General features: G+C 37.1%; 2 protein-coding genes across 2 annotated transcripts; one reads left to right on the forward strand and one right to left on the reverse strand.

The window, feature by feature from the left end:
• Positions 1-629: 629 nt before the first annotated feature.
• Positions 630-3,016, reverse strand: tsn (translin). The gene is made up of 6 exons (XM_043249528.1): positions 2,751-3,016; positions 2,378-2,471; positions 2,211-2,307; positions 2,007-2,122; positions 1,837-1,916; positions 630-1,605 (listed from the first exon to the last, which is right to left on the reverse strand). Exons 1-6 carry the CDS (start codon positions 2,814-2,816, stop codon positions 1,375-1,377), a joined length of 684 nt encoding a protein of 227 aa, XP_043105463.1. The 5' UTR covers positions 2,817-3,016; the 3' UTR covers positions 630-1,374.
• Positions 3,017-3,648: 632 nt separating this feature from the next.
• Positions 3,649-14,310, forward strand: arl5a (ADP-ribosylation factor-like 5A). The gene is made up of 6 exons (XM_043249424.1): positions 3,649-4,017; positions 11,516-11,576; positions 12,099-12,246; positions 12,324-12,407; positions 12,541-12,692; positions 13,805-14,310. Exons 1-6 carry the CDS (start codon positions 3,972-3,974, stop codon positions 13,851-13,853), a joined length of 540 nt encoding a protein of 179 aa, XP_043105359.1. The 5' UTR covers positions 3,649-3,971; the 3' UTR covers positions 13,854-14,310.
• Positions 14,311-17,931: the final 3,621 nt, after the last annotated feature.

Below are 17,931 nucleotides of genomic sequence, written 5' to 3' on the forward strand. Positions count from 1 at the left end.
GAAAGTTGAACCACAACATGAACACGGGCTTTTTAAAGGCAAAAGTTACAAAATTTCTCTTAGAAATGTGTCTTTGGGGAGAAACAAATAGCACAAAGCATTATTGCCAGGAATTTCTTTTTAACCATTTTAAAGTAAAAGCCCCCAGAAACACTGAAAGAGGGATAAAACATGCATCCACAAAGAAGCCACAACAAGAAGAGCAATAAAAAGAAGTCAAAGCACTAATAATCCACAAACAAATAGGGAGGAACATAAAAGTTGCCATAAATCTTTACAAAAGGAAAACAAATGCATTGTCAGTTTGTCCTTTGAAAACGTTTGTTTGTCTTATTTTTCCCAAAGGAAAGAAACATTTGAACCAAAAAGCAGAAGTGATGAACCAGTATTATCTCAAGTATTAATCCAAAAATTAATATTCTGACATCAATTAGTTCTCATGTAGTTCCAAACCTGTATTACTTTCTTCTGTGCATCACAAAAAAAAAAAAGTGAAATAAATTTAGTGTTTTACTCCATATAATTAAAGTCAGGAGTCTAAAACAACACTAGACCCCTTGACTTTGTATAGACAAAAAAAATTGTGTTCCCAAGAAGAAATTAAGTCAAAAATGTTTGGAGAGACGTGATAATTGGATGAACTCTTTTTAATGGAGTAATATAATAAAGCATAAATATGCACACCAGTGGTTAAGGAAAGCACTAGACGATTTAAAGATTTAATATGCATTTATGGAATTAGAACTAAACATTTTGGCACAAGGTTTAAATTTATCTTCATGTACCAGCAAGCTACCATTAACAAGTCATTTGAACTTACATTCAAGAGAAGTGCTCAAGTACAAAACCCAATATGATAAATCAATGAGTATAGGTGTGTTTCATACGTAATATTTATGTAGTTTAACATCAAGAAAATGTCTTCATGTCTCCGCTGGACATGAAGCCATAAAACAGGCACACAACTTCTGTTTTCAACATCATTTAAGTATCTTCCACCCCAGAATTTTTTTTTTTTTTTTTTTTTTTTTTTAAACTGTACAATGATTCACCACTGACACGGCCGAGACAGAAAAAAGTCAATAGCAGTAAAAAGCGTCCAACTGGCAAGAAAACAAACAAAAAAAAACTAAACAGGCAAACAAATGCATTTGTACATAACCATCTCTCAACAAAAGTGAGAAAGAGAAGATCTCCCCGCTAAAACCTGAAGTCATGGTGAGCAGGTGGTTTAAAAGACACTGCCCAAGGCTGCTGGGGCTTCAAAACCTCTACTCCCTCCCTTCTTCCTCCAGACAGGTTTAACTGCTCTTCCGGTCGTGGAGAATCCCAGCCAGGGTAGCGCCCGCGGCCTCTTGTGTTCCCACAACACCTTTACTTATCTCCTCCAGCCTCCTGCTCCTTGGCGAGGCCTCGGATGGAAAGATCGTACACCACCTCCTCGATCTTCTTCACATCGTACTTGAGGCCATCGTAGCGCTTGCGAAGAGGGTCGTTTTTTAAGTTGAGCAACCGAAAGCCAGAATCAAGCTCATTGATAAAGTTTGAGATCCTTAGCGGACGTCCATAGTCCCCTGCGGTCACGCTGTTCACCGCCAGCCTGGACTAAATGGGGAAAAAAAATGCAACATATACGCTGTGCTTTCATTTGATTCGCATTCTTTCTGCACTTGCCAAAGTTTATTTCACATCAAGAAGCCTCCAAAAAAATCATAATCAAATAATCTAGCAGCTCGTTGTAACCATCCTGATGATTTACCAGCACGACGGATAGGGGCTGTGCATTTATACTACAAGAGATGATAAGATTGGTAGTTTGAGAGGAAAAACACTTACCAGCTCGCTGGCCAAAATAAGAACTCCCGCTAGATAGTCTTCCACATCCAAATGAAACCCTTTTTCTCTGTCAACTTCAACTGTGGAAGCGTAAATTTGAATGAATCTACAACAGTCTAACTAACAAACACTCAAGATATATTGTACCTGTAAACACGAGCATTACATACTGTCGAGTATTTTTGCCACTTCCTCACGTCTAACCAAGGACTCGCTTTCCAGGTACACCACAAAAGCTGCAAGGAAGGCGAGACGTTGAAGAACAAATCTCCAGTGTTCGTGATACCTTTGGAAAGATGAGGATATGTCAGTCCTTGATATAACTATCAAGACTAGAAGCGTGATTCATTCGTGCAAGATGCATCTACACGTACCGATAGTACTGTTCCACGGGGAACTTCGTTTTCAGCTCTCCGGTGTGGTTTCTTACAGTGCAGAACAGCTCTCTAGCCCTCAAGCACTTGCTGGGAACTGAAGGAGGGAGGGAAAATGTATTAGAAAAGACATTATGTAGACAAAAAGATCAGGTATTTTAACTTACTGTCTTTGAAACCACTCGGTTGATGGACACTTTGAAGAACGGTGAGGATCTCTCTAGCTGTCTGCTCAAGAATTTGGACAACTTTTCTTATGTCCTACAGGAAGAGCACAGAAAGACGAGTCATCAGAGAGCACACATACGGGTTTTAAAAAGGACAGAAAGAAACAGCTAAACTCAAAAAAGAGATTTTCAGACTTTGTCACCAGTTGTACTTTCTCATGTCTAATTCACAAGTCATAAATGCCCTGTGAATATTACTGATAACGCAATATTTTATAAAGAGGTTCTGCGTCAAATCCATAACAATCCAAAGGGACATTATCGGGGTTTTTTTTCAGGTAACCTTTTTTTACGTATCAGTGCAATCGTGTACCTCTCGAATATCTTGATCGGCGCTCAAAAATCCTTGGATGTAGCTAAACATCTCCGTTACAGACATCTTCAAACGTGCTGGCTTGTGCGTCGCTCTTTAACGTGAACAGCTGCTCCAAAAATATACACTATTTTGATAGTGTATGGATGTGTGTTTATTAGTCGTCGTGCTCGAGAACCAAACAGCCTGTAATTATAACTGGAGTCATCAGCATGCACGTTAACATCTGCCCTTCCTCGGCTCGTCGCGTTATAATGATGTAATGATGGTCTCTCTCTTCATGCATGCTGCTGGTAACCCAGACGCCCTCTACTGTCTTTGCTCGGGGTTTTTTTGTATTTCTCGAAAACAAGCTTTTGAATCGTTAGAAAACAAAACAAATAACACAAAAAGAAGAACAACTATGTGACAAAAATATCTAAATTAAAAAAAGTGTCTTCTTAGTGTTATTTTTTTAAAACAGCATATCTGTTCTATGTCTTCGCAGGAATAGCATGAATAAGTAAAAAAAATACTTTTGAAGGATCTTTTATTAATTAATTCTAATGAGCTTTATATAATATCAAATCTATTTATCGAGAACATATGTCGAAATGTTTATCTTTTTTATTCCCTGTTTTTATGCATTGCGTTTGTCTTTTTAAATATATGAGCTGTCTGTTCTAGATACGTCTGGTCGCATATTTATTATACATGTTCGTAGAAATACTATCTCTAGTGTCGCTATGCTGTCAGTGAGAGTGTGGCTGTATCTCACAACCTATTAGGCCGCCTAGCTAGACCGCATTTTTTGTGCGTCCTAAACATGTCGAACATTCCAAGCGCTTGTAAGCACCCTGCTATGCCGCCTAGGTAGAGTCTGTGCGCTAGATTTACAGACAGGCCGCGAGGGTGACTTCCGGTGAGTGCTGCGTGGCTGTAAGCAGCTCTGATTGAGTTCAGCTCTTGCAGCAGCGAACGGACGCTCGTCTCACTGCCGCAGAACCCAATGAACGCCCTCATCCCCCTTACCTCCCGACATGACAGCACTGAAACGATGCGGTATTTAGACATCCCATCCTCACGAAACATGGACACCGTTCAGGGGAGAATATTAAAGGAGTGATTAACTGTTACCGACAGCTCTATTTAATACTGAACCGGATCGTTAGCTTAGCTGGCTAGCAGATAGATTTTCAGTCTCTGCTGCTGGGTGGTGTTGCCCGAGGCCGGACACCAGCGATGGGAATCATTTTCACGAAATTATGGAGGCTTTTTAACCACCAAGGTACGTGAAATAGTAAATCAGTAAATCTTATTCAATCGCTTTCAGTTACAATACTGACTGGCTAATGGATCTTTACTAGCTAGCAAGTGTCTGCTAACCTGCTATAATTTCGTTTTAAAACCGCGATGCTAGTGTTTATGCACGTCTGAGATCTTTGTAAACGTGTTGTAAATACAAAAATATTTACGAGATTACGTTAAAACATCGATAAGGCTTCAATAAAATGCCTGAGGTGGTTCAGGGCTGGCTGTTGACAGGTACTGCGCTGTCAGGTTTAGTCTCTGTGTTTATGGACGTCGGATCCCTCATATCCTTTCTAATTTTGTACTTATTAAGATAATTGCGTGACATGTAAACCGCTTAAGTAATTTTCACGTAAGAATAAATGTGAAAGAACGCATTTATTCTCATTTTACCGTCGTAAATGGGTTTTGTTAATATGCAATGGTTTTAGGTATTTAGTCTGGAAATGCATCAGATTTACAAACCGAGGTAATATCAATATAAAGTGAATGTGAAAGGCATTTGTCGGCACTGAGAATAGATTAACCTGCTTATCCCCAGCCTGTGAATCAAAAAAAGTAAAACACCCATTGCAGCTCCCTTTTTTTTTTTATAAAGCCAGATCATTTGTGCCTCTTTCCTCTTTGATTGTGCATGCTGGGCGTTTTGCAGCGCTGGTAAACCCGTGTCTCTCTGACTGTGGTGTAATCCTCAAAGCACTGGGTTTTGTGTCAGCATTACTTGTTACACACGTCTGTGTGATAGCCAGTGCTCTCATTTATTATGCATTGTGTGGGATATCCATAAAGCATAAACCTGTTTGAAAGACTTGCACATCAGTGCGTGGGGCATTGGGCATGTGCAAATTGTAACATAACCCAGTGGAACTTTTCTCTTGAGTTCTCAGCTTACTCTTTACCTGAACAGATCATTGTGATACGGGTGAGCCTTGTAACGTGAGAGATGGAGACTGTTACCTACAGTCAGATGCAGTTAGGGCTGGGCGATAATTCGATAACGATAATTTTCACGATATAAATTTTCTCGATAACACGATAATGACAGTTCGATAAGCGCTCGATAATGTTTACGCACTATACGTAACGCTGCGCACGCATTTTGCAGCCTGCGCTTCTGGATGCCACACGCAGTGTTAGTACTATACAGCCATACAGTGTCAGTTGCACGTGTTGGAGGAGTAAGAAAAATGAGCGACAGTGAAGAAAATGCACCGTCCACGACTAGCTCGCAGGTCACAGACTTAGTTGACAAGAAAGGTCACTCAACTTCAGTAGTCTGGAGCTATTTTGGTTTTTGCAATCCGACACAAAACAGAGCGACGTGCACTGCAAACTGTGCAGACGACTCGTGCCATCAAAAACAGGCAACACCACAAACCTCTTTCATCATTTAAAACAACGTCACCCTTCAGAATACGAAGATGCAAAGAAATTACAGACCCAAACAAGTGTTGGTAAACGTCGTGGACCATCTACAAGCATCAGCGCAACTACCCAGCAGAGTCTCATGTCGTCATTTTCGAAAGCCGTGCCTTATGAGAAAAAACAAAAGACATGGAGACATCACAAAAGCAGTTGCATATTGCATTGCAAAAGACATGCTTCCCATTAGTCTTGTCGAAAATGAAGGATTTAGGAATCTTATCCACGTTCTTGACCCCAGATACGAACTACCGGGCCGAAAACATTTCGCAGACAGCGCTTCCACGGCTATATACTGAGTGTAGTCTATGTCATGAGAAAAAACAAAAAGACATCATCCAAAAAAAACAGTTGCATATTGCATTGAGACGGTAGAGCGGCATCTGCAAAATGTACAATTCTTCGCTACTACTTCGGATATATGGTCCAGTCGCACATCGGAGCCTTATCTGAGCCTTACAGTTCATTTTATAGACGAAGACTGGAATCTTCAGAGCAAATGCCTTCAAACAGCTTATTGTCCTGAAGATCATACAGGTGAAGTTATTGCCCAAGGAATGACTGAAGCACTCACCTCCTGGGGCTGAGTGAAACCAGACAAGTATGTATCACAACTGATAGTGGTGCAAACATGGTAAAAGCTGCATCGCTCAATAAATGGACACGACTTCAGTGTTTTGGACATCGACTACACTTGGCTATTGGTAAGCATTAGTCTCCGTATTCCATCTAATAACAAAAAGTTATAGAAATAATAATAATGATGATGAATTTTAAATCAATATTGTATTTAGGGCTGCAACAACGAATCGATTAAATCGATTAAAATTGATTACTAAAAGTAGTAACTTTTTGGGAGAGTAACGTTAACTTATGAATTTACGTGCTGAATCTTGCGCGTTGTGTGTTAAAATTTTTGAATTAAAACGGAAAAATAAAATAAAAGGGATACATCTGTCATACAGCGTTATTGTGGCTGCGTGTGTCACGTGACAAACATGACGCGTAGCCATGGAAACATTAAAGGTGAACGTTCTAAAATTACGGTCGCCTAAAAAAATTCACTCCTACACTGCAAAAAGCTTTTTTACTTAGTAATTTTGTCTCGTTTCCAGTCCAAATATATTAAAAAAATCTTAAATCAAGATTACTAGACAAGAAAAAATGGCATGAGAAAATTAAGAGATGCTTAAAACTTCTGTTTGAGATGCTTTAAATTCTTTTTTGGAGTGCACTTTCTAAAGATTTTAGTTCTGTTTGAATAAAAATTAATGCTTTAATTGTTTTTTTGTTTTTATCCAATTGATCGATTAACCAAAAAATAATCGACTGACTAATCGATTATTAGAATAATTGTTAGTTGCAGCCCCAGTTGTATTATTGATGTGTTCTTAAATGTTAATGATTACAAGAAAGAGAAGCCATATTTAAAACTGAAATGCATAATTTAGCCTAAATATTTAATGTGGAGTAGTAGTAGTAATGATGCTGATATAAAAAGCTAATTTATATAGTGCTGATGGCCTTGTGCTGCTCAATTGTTGCTACAGTATATTATATATATTTTTCTTTACATATTGTGGATACATTTGAAAAAATATTGTGTTGAAAAAAGACAAAGTAAGTATCTATTTCCATTCCTTCCTCAGAGAAAGCGGGGAAGGACAAGAGGGTGGAACGAGCTGTCGGGCTGTGTAAAAGTAGTGGCTGCCTTCTCTTTCTCTTGGAAAAGAAAAAGAGACCTTGTGACTGCTCAGGAAGAACTTAAACTGCCCAGACACAAGATGGTGACAGAATCACCTACCAGGTGGGGCTCACGTCAAAAGATGGTGGCCAGGGTGATTGAACAGCACAAGGCTATCAGTCAGGTACTCACTGCTGACAAGAAAACCAGACACTTGGTGCCTACCTGGCAGGACATTGACGTTTTGGAGTCAATAAATGAGGGCTTGAAACCACTTCTTGAGTTCACAGATTCACTGTCTGGTGAATCTTATGTGAGTGTGTCCTACCTTAAGCCTGTGCTGCACCTCTTCAAAACAGAGGTCCTGAAACATTCTGATGATGACACACAGCTCACAAAGGACATAAAGACAGTAGTCATAGACTATCTCAGTGAGAAGTATGATGAGGAGATAACAGATGAACTGCTTGATATGGCATCCTTGGTTGATCCGCGCTTCAAGACTCAATATATCAGGCCAGAGAAAATTGAGGGAATCAAACAAAGAGCAGTTTCTGAGATTCTGAATATGGAAGGAGACCAAGGTCCATCCACTTCACAGGCTTCATACAGAACAGAAGAAATGGAGGCAGAGGGGGGAGCTGCTGCAGCTGTTCCTGCCAAGAAGCAGAGGAAGTCACTTGGCAGTTTTTTTAAGAGGCCATCCCCCAGCAACACAGGACTCACTGACATGCAGGTAGTGGAGATGGAGCTGGAGCACTACCTCATGGCTCCAGATGCAGACAGTGAAACAGAACCCCTGGATTGGTGGAAGATGTATGACAAAAAATTTCCAAAAGTAAGCCAACTAGCAAGGCGTTACTTGTGTATCCCTGCTACCAGCTCCCCTTCCGAGAGGCTTTTTAGTACTGGAGGAAACATTGTGACCTGTCATAGAGCAGCTTTAAAACCTGAGACTGTAGACAGACTTGTCTTTCTTGCACGTAACTTGTAGGGAAATGTCTTTGGCTGTTGAAAACTTGAGCAGTAAATGCTGAAAAATGGTTAAGATTGTTCTTTTGTTTATTATTTTTTTATTTATATTGTCAGACAGCTCAAACATTTTACAAAATGTGTTAAATCAGCTGCACAAAGGGATTGGCATGCTGAAAAGATTTGTCTATTCTCATTTTTTGTTGGAAGATAAATATACTTAATCACTTTAACTCTACATTTACAGTCAGAGCCATGTTACAAATGTTGTATAATTTTACAGTTCTTATTTTTTTATAAAAACGTTTTATATATTCTATTAATATTAATAATATTATTCTATTGATGTTGATGTAACTAGTAATATTCAAATCTGTATCTACCTCAATTGATCATTGTTTGAAAATTATTTGTCATGTTCTGACAATAAACTATAAATAATAATTAATTGTCTGGTTTTTCTTTTATTCAGGAGAAAAACCTGCCTTTAAAATCGCTAGATATAAAGATTTGACATTTATCGTGATAATTATCGATATCGACTGATAAGGAAAAAATTATCGTGATAATTTTTTTTTGCCATATCGCCCAGCCCTAGATGCAGTACCATCATTCATCTGTTTTACTTCTTTTTATTTAGACGGAGCAGCATATAGTAAGTCATTAAAGATGACTTATTGTTTGGGGCTACTATTTTTAAGGTTTTTAATAAATTTCTTATGCTCAACAAGACTGCATTAATTTGTTAAAAATGCAGTAAATATTATGGAATATTATTACTATTTAAAAGAATGGTTCTCTGTTTTGTTTACCTTTTAAATGTAATTTATTTTGTTGATGGACATGGTGACATTTCAGTATCTTTACTCCGCTCTTCAGTGTCACATGATCCGTTCTAATGCTCATGTCTCATTGAAAACAGCTTTACTGAAAACTGTTTAATATTTTTGTGGAAAAGTACGCTAATTTGCGTTTAAAAGAAAAGCATTTATGTGTAATAATGCATTATAAATGCCTTTACTGTCCCTTTTGATCATTTTTAAAGTACACTTGCTCTGTAATAGTATTGATTTTTGTTATTATTTAATTAAAAACTAATAATAAATCTGTGCTCACCCCTAAACCTCCAAACTACATCTTTTCATGCCTTAAACACATGTTTTCTTTATTGTCCATGTTTTGCGTCACACTGCAGCTTTGCCACACACAAGTGCTTAAATTCTTTCAAAACATTTCATGCAATAGACAGAAGTGATACGATAATATAATCAGAGCCGGTGAACGGGCAGATCCGAAGCACTTCATGCACTTCTTTGATTTTATTTCTTGTTTCATGTCTGTTCTTGTTCAGGTTAGTATGAAACTTTCCAGGAACGAACTTTGAGAATGTGAGTGTAAGGTTTCTTTGAAATATTTCTCCGTCTTTATTTCTCCGTAGATGTTGTGATAGTTGACACTGCAAATATAATCCCGCACTGTGATGAACCTGCTAGTTTTATCTTTTTGTTTTAGTTGTCAGCTCTCTGCGTAAATGTTGTATATTTATGTAGCGTTAATGCCCTGCAAGTGAAACATTGTTCTGTGACATCTACAGATAATTTAACTGATGGCACAGACTAATGTTGCCTGGCTGGTTACATAAATTAGAATTTGTTAAAAAAGGTCTCAAATGATTTGTGATAGTCTTGGGAACTAGAATAGTTTTGTTGTATTTTACAGTTTTACAGAACAATGGGAGATAAAACCTTATATTAAAGAGACCTGGAACTGTATGACTCCAGTCAACTTTTTAAATCTCAGTGTCAGCACATATATATATATATATATATATATATATATATATATATATATATATATATATATATGTTGTATGTTTGTCTTGTTTAGCCATGATTTATTTTCTGCTACAAAGAAAAAGACTTGGTTTTTACCAATTTGGTATGTTCTTGATAATACAGGAAGGGAGAAAGCTCAACATTTTATTGAAGTACTAATGCTCATAATTTACAATGCACCCTAACCTTTGTACCTCTTGCTTGGCTGACATGATTAGATCAGCCTTAAATTCTGAGTGTCATCAATTTCACAGTGTCTTGGTAAAAGCATCTCTTTGGAATGCTTTTATTTGAGCTTTTCCTCTTTTGCTTGTTAATATCAAATTAAATGGACAGTCTAACAAGAGCAAGACTGAGGTCTCATCTACAGAATGAGTCTTTGAGCACCGACTCTCTCTGTTCTTTAGACTAAACAAGTTTCTGTGTCCCCAAAAAAGGACAGTGGTGTATCTAGTCTGCATACTTGTGACTCATTTTATAACACATTTGAGTGTGTGTGTGTGTGTGTGTGTGTGTGTGTGTGTGAGTGAATGTCCTTAAATACCTAATGCAGGTCTGTAGTAGTGACGTGGAGTGTGTTTTCTATTCAGGGTGTTGACTTTTTCCTCTTTAGTTTCTTTCTCTTTATTTTTTTCAATATATATTGTATTTCAATCTTCTTTAGGTTAACGGTGTCTTGTATTTTATGAACTGTAATGAGAGCTCTGAATATATAAAAACTGGTTCATTCAGGTGTGCTTAGACAATTGCGGTTTGATCACATTTAAATAAACAGATTCAGGTATTACGTCTTATATAATATATATATATATATATATATTTCAATTTTTTGTCCAATTGACATCAGTTTTATTTCAAGCCAAATGAGTTTTCACAGTGACTTTTGCTATATGAAGAAATAACTTCAAAAAGGGGACTGATGTATAAAAAAGTGCTGATTATTTTGCATGAGGGAGTGTAGAACTGTAGTATGCAAAATTCTGTTCGACTTAAGCATTGTTGTTGACTGCTTGATTGAAGTAATGAACACTGTCTGATTGCCATCAGCGGTTCAACAATAACATTATGAATGCACAGCCTTAACCAAGATGCTGGGCGTGTTTTTTTATGGTAAATTCACAATTTTTAAAAATGTGATAATATAACTTGAATTTCTAACGTGCACTGTATTATTATCTTACACAAAACAGTTTGTGGTTAATATAGATATTAAACAGTGCCTTTAAGGGCAGGAGCTGGGCTGACTCTTATGATCTCCAACCTAAAACATGTTTGAGACATGCAGCATATTTTGCTCTGGGTTTGGCCATTATTTAGTTCTTTAGATCTGCTCGGATCATTTCTGTTGTAAGACTTTGACACCACCCTATATAACTTGTTGTTACTATATAAGACAGATTGACAGATTGCTGAATAGCACAGCCGAATACCGGTTTTACATGTCATTGTGTTTTCAATATTGTAGCTGATTTGAAACATATTTTAGAATCATGAATGAATGACTGCAGTATGGTCTAAAGTGTTTACTAAAACATTTAACTGTCTTCCTGTTTTTCCCCCAGAGCACAAAGTCATTATTGTTGGGCTGGACAATGCAGGAAAGACCACCATACTTTATCAGTTGTAAGTACTATTGCAATAGTTAGAATTTAGTTAGCAATCTTGTAGTCCATTCTTGATTTAAACAGTTATAATTTAAAGTTTTGATTCAGTAAAACCAATAAAAAATAACTGATAAATAACCTCTTTTTATATTAGAATATATATTAGCATGTTACTTAAACCGGTGAAGGTGCAGCTAAATGTTCACCATTATTTACTCATTATTTACAGTTGTACTGCTTAATATTTTTAGTGGAAACTGATTTATTTATTTATATTTTCTACGTTTACTTGATGAATAGAAAGGCATTGATTTAAAATAGAAATCTTTTGGAACCTTGTAAATGTCTACACTGTCACCTGTGATCAATTTAATGTGTTCTTGGTGAATAAAAGTATACATTTTCTTATAAAAAAAGATTTCCAAACATATACACAAGTTTTATGCAATGGCGTGATTACATAATGCAAATTACGGGGTCATTTTTATCTTTATCTGTGGTGTTGTTCTTTTTGTGCTCATTTGATTTTTGTAATCTCCAGTTCGATGAATGAGGTGGTGCACACTTCACCCACCATAGGCAGTAACGTGGAAGAGATTGTGGTCAATAATACACATTTCCTTATGTGGGATATTGGTGGACAGGAATCACTCCGCTCCTCTTGGAACACTTACTACACTAACACAGAGGTATCTGAGACGGCTGTATGATCAACTGATGTGGAATTATAAAGAGGACATCTCATGAATGTTTTTCTGCTGTGTAGTTTGTGATCGTGGTCGTGGATAGCACAGACAGGGAGAGAATCTCAGTGACCAGAGAGGAGCTCTACAGGATGTTAGCCCATGAGGCGAGTATATGTATGTCACTATAACCGGTGTTAAAGCGCACATATTTGCTGAAGGACTTTTCAGACGGTCTGAATTTCTCTTCCGCTCCCATTATCACCCTGCTTGGTTTCAATTCCTCTTTCTCTTTATTAGGATCTAAAAAAAGCCGGTTTGTTGATTTTCGCCAACAAGCAAGATGTGAAGGGTTGTATGACTGTTGCTGAGATTTCCCAGAGTCTTCAGCTTACCTCTGTTAAAGACCATCAGTGGCACATCCAGGCCTGCTGTGCTCTCACTGGAGAAGGGTAAGACCACAAAAACATGGAACACAAAGATCCAGTTAAATGTTTTTTCAGTAGAGAAGATGTAATGAGTAACAGATTGCGTAAAGTCTACTGTTCTAGTCATTTTGGCTGAACATAGCATGGATGGAAGTGGTGAATCAGTTTTAGGCGTCTAAAGGTTGCTTAGACGCCAATTGCCATTAGACAAATGCAGACATGCTTTTTGTGTTTCTAGCCAATGCTTGGTTTTTTTGCCTATTTTCACAGAATAATCACACTTTGTAAATCATAATTCTGATGTAAAAATCTGAGACTATGACACAAAAGTCTTTAATGGGTTAGTTCATCAAAATATGTTGTCTTTCTAGATAAGGGGGCACTCGAACTTGTGACCTCATATTGCGCAGTTGCACTTTGGTAGATGAGTCGACTCTCTTTTATCTCGCGACTTGTACTTTTTGTCGTTTAGACTTTTTGGTAATATTATGACAAATTCAAAATTATGAAAACCAAAAATATCTGGATTTTGTCACAGAAGTACAAAATTATAATCATGGCAGTCAAATTGTTAGAATGATAGTTCAAATGAAATAAAGAATCATTGACAAAAAATGTTGAAATGGTAAAAAAGTGGAAATTAATAGCCAAAAGGTCAACTTAGTATGTCATAAATTGTATTTTTTAACTTGAACGTTTTGATTTCTTTGTTATTGATTCATCTACCAAAGCATGACTTCTGGTTATAGGGAAAAGAGCTTCCATAGACAACCCTGACCGATGCAAAATCTCACAAAACGTATCAAAGCAAATTCAAATGACCTTTTTTTAAACTCCGTTCTGACGGCTTTGTGGTCTTGTGATCTGCAAGTAAGTCAAATTGATTTATATCGCACATTTATCGCAGCAGAGCCTAACCAACGTGCTGAACGGAGTCAAAAAGAGCACGTTTGTATCTGAAAGCGTGGTTGGGCATTCATGTTTGCTGCACCTCATTTTATGGCCAGGGTCGTTAGTTCAGAGGCTTTTCCCTGACTGACAGACAGAAAGCACAAATGCATTTCTTTGTCCGATTTACAGAAAGAAAAAAAAAGGAGCATTGTTAACTGAGCTGAATGTGTCTTTCCTGTCCGCAGGCTCTGCCAGGGTCTAGAATGGATGATGTCACGGCTGCGAGTGAGATGACCTCTGACCTCAGATAGCAGCACGCTCTCTCTCTATCTTTCCCACCGGACGTGGAGGCCGGCTGTCGCTCACTGTGAAGGTGACCCAGCGACGTCACCAGAACTTGTTTGATTAATTTATTACAGATTATTGGGGCCTGTGAACAAACAATCCGCAATTTACTAACTTAAAAAAGCCAGGACTTGCGAGACAGCATAAATCCAGTGTTTTACTGCGTGAATGGCCGTTGAAAGAGTAACGGGGGTGGGCACAGACCTTGGACTCTAGCTGAGCGGAACCCTTCCTGGAGTGGCCTCGCTGCTTTGCCCAGCTACCCAGTGTGTACAGTCCAGTATTTTCATTAACCTTGTGCCTGCACCTGACTCTCTACGTCCTCTGGACTGAGGAGACACATTACCATGCAAGAGGAGACTGCACTCATGTAAAATACAACTAAATAAAGTGTTTTTATCTGTCACGACAGGTGTTTCACACTTTGATTCTCCACAGAGTTTCCCCCGTGGAGCTTTAAGCGCTGTCAAAATTGACAATGTTGAGCTTGGTGAGTTGTCGCAGTTCTCTTGCTACCTCTAGGGGGCGACGCAAAACGAAAGGAAACTTCTGGTGGTTGTTGAAAAGGAATTTAAAATTTTTAACTTTAAAGAAAAAGAAGTTATGCATTTAAGAAAGATGTGAGCTTAATCTTTAGAGTATTTCAATACATACCACAATGCGTTTAGATAACACTCTTAAAAACAAGGTTCCAATAAATGTGTTCACAGTAATGTCGTACTGCAGACCAATCTTTTTGGTTCGCTAAACCAGTGGTTCTCAAACTTTTTACAGTACCCCCTGGGGCATTTAACATTCTTCAGAGTACGGCCGGTTAGACCGCAGTCACACCTTTGCCATAACGGGTCAATATTTTCCACCTTGAAGGAATTCTGTCATCATTTACTCACCCTCGAGTAGGTCCAAATCTGTATGAATTTCTTTCTTCTGCCAAACACAAAGGAAGATATTTTGGTCTCCGGGCTGTTTTGGGTCAACGCTGATTTAGCATTTTTTTCCCCCTAGTATGGAAGTCAATGACGACCGAAAACAGCCTGTCACAAACTTTCTTCAAAATATCTTCCTTTGTGTTCGGGAGAACAAATAAACTCATACATGTTTGGAAATGCATGAGGGTGAGTCACGAGTGAACTATTCCTTTAAATTGATTTACAGATGTTTTTTTTTACCTTTAGGCAAAGTTTTTCTAGCCTTATAAATTTTAGGCTATGTCATGTTTTATGTCATATTCTTACAATTCCACTAAGTGTATTATTAAATAAAGCAATAATTGATGGAAAAACGAAGTGATGCTTGTAAACGTAAAACTAAAATGGCCAGTAGGTGGTGGTGAGTCGAGGCGTCATGTCGTTCATTCATTCAGTGAGGAGGCTATGGGTTGTTAATCACAGACTCTCTGAATCGTTCAAAACTAACGTCAATTCCTTTCGCGAAAACTTCTGTTGCAATTTCAGTGGAGCTATTATTTCATGAAAATATCATATTGACAATATTGTTTTGAAACTGAATGCTACATTTAAAATTTTTAGTTAAAAACACCAGTTCTGAACATAAAAACAATACATCGCAGATAAATGTTACTGCAGATTTCGGTGGAGCTCCTATTATTTCGATGTAAAATATAACATATTGACAATATTGTTTTGAAACTGAATGCTACATTTAAAATTTTTAGTTAATATTAACTTTTTTTGTTGTCATTTAAAATCTGTCACTTTACAATCGTTCGGATATTCTGGTAAAACTGCATTCTTGTATTTTGAACATAAAAACAATACATCGCAGATAAATGTTACTTTCTTAACAACGGTTTCTTAAATCGGTCTGAGTGCTATTAAGTGAAATCTACTTATACTGTACTATTTAGATATAATAAATAGCAGTGTGATTTGCTAAAGCAGCATATTTAGCGTTTACGGCATTCCAAGAAAGCAATTCTTAAAGAACTTTTATGTAGAATATTTATAAAAGGTAAATAACTTTTTCCACTATAAATGTTGTGTATTGAACCTTCAATGCCAATAACACGCTTTTATTTTAAAGAGTAGTTTTATTTAAATGTAAAGAACAAGGTTTTTTTATTCTTATTATTTTAAATATGTATCTCAAAATCTAATTAAGGAATGCAAAAATGGCATCAAAGCCAAATATTATTTGTATTTATTTTTAAGTCAAAGTTTTTTGGGTTTTTTTGACGTCCATTAATTGTTGTTGTTGAGCTGTCATGCTGGTGCACTCCACACTGAAGAGTCCTTGACCCGTGACTGACTCTCTCGTGTAGAACATCAGTGCCTAATAATGACACGCGAGACACCATTATATTGATAGGTATTTTTGTATCTGAAGCACAAAAACACATTGAGTCTGTTAAAACTCATAAACTTAGTGTACTTGTTATATAAAATGTAAAAAAAAAAAAAAAAAAAAAAACTGTGCAATAACATTTTCACTACTTTGACAGAATGCTGTTCCTGTACAACTCACCTACTTTCTGACATTTGATGTAACAGATGATGTTCGTCTAGATAGTTATAGTTAATTAAGTTTAATTTCGTGAGTCATGGTAAACATGTTTTCTCTAGCACAGTATCTCATCTGTGTACCGCAGTGTTTTGTTTTCCAGAGTGAGAGATGTGGTTTTATTTAAACGAGGAGTCATCCAAGGTGTTTAAATACTCATCCTCAGCTGTTCAGACAGTTTTTTTTCCCCAATGACTAAGCTTCAAAGCCTCATGCCACTGCGCTGAAGAATTGTTTATAAGCACAGTAGTACGTGTTTTTACCTGTTCTTATAGTATCACTTTACATCCTGTACACTGTAAAAAGTGATAACTTTTAAATTAGTCAGACTTTAGCTTGGAAACCAATTCTCACTCTTGACCAACTATTAACTACAACATAATTTGCAGCTTATCGATAGGGTAAGAAGGGATCTAAAAGACATTAATATGTAATAATAAACAGCCAATATGCTAGTAATATACAAGCAAATAGTTGATATAAGAACTGGTCCCTAAACTAATGTATTAAGTTTTGTTGGTATTAATGGATGTATTTCGGTAGCAGTAGTGCCATACAGCTTCTTTTAGTTTTTATTTCCTTATATTTTCTGGGATTTTTATTTAAAAAAAAAAAAAAAATGTTTTTTTTTTGTTTTTTTGGTTTTTTTTGCAGTTATGTTGTGCTTTTTTTTAATGGTTTGTGTTTTTTAATACATTAATATACTTAATTTTTTCATAGATTTTTGGTTTTTTGATTTTCATTTGAATAAAATGAAAACAAAACAAATATTCAATCACATGAGCCAATATGTTATTCACAATGAGAATAAATGTGACGCCCACAGGTCTCAAAATAGTTGGCACGGGGGCATGCTTACCATGTTGTAGCATCTCCTCTTCTTTTCTAAATATTTTGAAGACACGTGGGCATCAAGGATATAAGTTTATGTAGTTTTGGTGTTGGAATTTGGTCCCTTTATTGTCTGATATAAGTTTCCAGCTGCTGAAGAGTTTGTGGTCATCTAGAAGTGCAGCCAGGCCTATTCAGCACCCGGACTCTTTTACTGAGGCCACGCTGTTGTAATAGTTTCAGTATGTGGTTTTGCCTTGTCCTGCTGAAATATACAAGGCCTTCCCTAAAAATAAACATTGTCTGGAGGGGAGCATATGTTTCAGCATTCATAGTACCTAAAGCATGCGAGCTTGGCCTACAGGTTTACATATGGCTTCCTTTTTGCATAATAGAGCTTTGGTCTTCAACTGCAGATGGCATGACAGATTGTGGTTAATGACAGCGGTTCCTGGAAATTGTCCCGTGTCCATTTAGTAATGTCAGTGATAGAATCATGCCGTGGAGTGATGCAGGGTCGTGCCTGAAGACCACGGGCATCCAACAACATCTTCAGCCTTGTCCCGTTTGCGCAACGATTTCTGCAGTTTCTCTAAATCTTTTGATGATGTTGTGCACTGTAGATGATGAGGTTTGTATATCCTTTGCAATCTGACTTTGAGGAACATTGTTTTTT

Source organism: Puntigrus tetrazona, chromosome 9 (genome assembly GCF_018831695.1).
Source record: "Puntigrus tetrazona isolate hp1 chromosome 9, ASM1883169v1, whole genome shotgun sequence".
Lineage (NCBI taxonomy): Eukaryota > Metazoa > Chordata > Actinopteri > Cypriniformes > Cyprinidae > Puntigrus > Puntigrus tetrazona.

Coding starts and splice junctions, on each gene's coding strand:
- tsn (XM_043249528.1), bottom strand. CDS start 2,816: ATGTCTGTAACGGAGATGTTTAGCTACATCCAAGGATTTTTGAGCGCC. Junction 2,472..2,750: donor CCGATCAAGATATTCGAGAG/GTACACGATTGC, acceptor CTCTTCCTGTAG/GACATAAGAAAAGTTGTCCA. Junction 2,308..2,377: donor ACCGAGTGGTTTCAAAGACA/GTAAGTTAAAAT, acceptor TCCCTCCTTCAG/TTCCCAGCAAGTGCTTGAGG.
- arl5a (XM_043249424.1), top strand. CDS start 3,972: ATGGGAATCATTTTCACGAAATTATGGAGGCTTTTTAACCACCAAG. Junction 12,408..12,540: donor ACAGGATGTTAGCCCATGAG/GCGAGTATATGT, acceptor TCTCTTTATTAG/GATCTAAAAAAAGCCGGTTT. Junction 12,693..13,804: donor TGTGCTCTCACTGGAGAAGG/GTAAGACCACAA, acceptor TCCTGTCCGCAG/GCTCTGCCAGGGTCTAGAAT.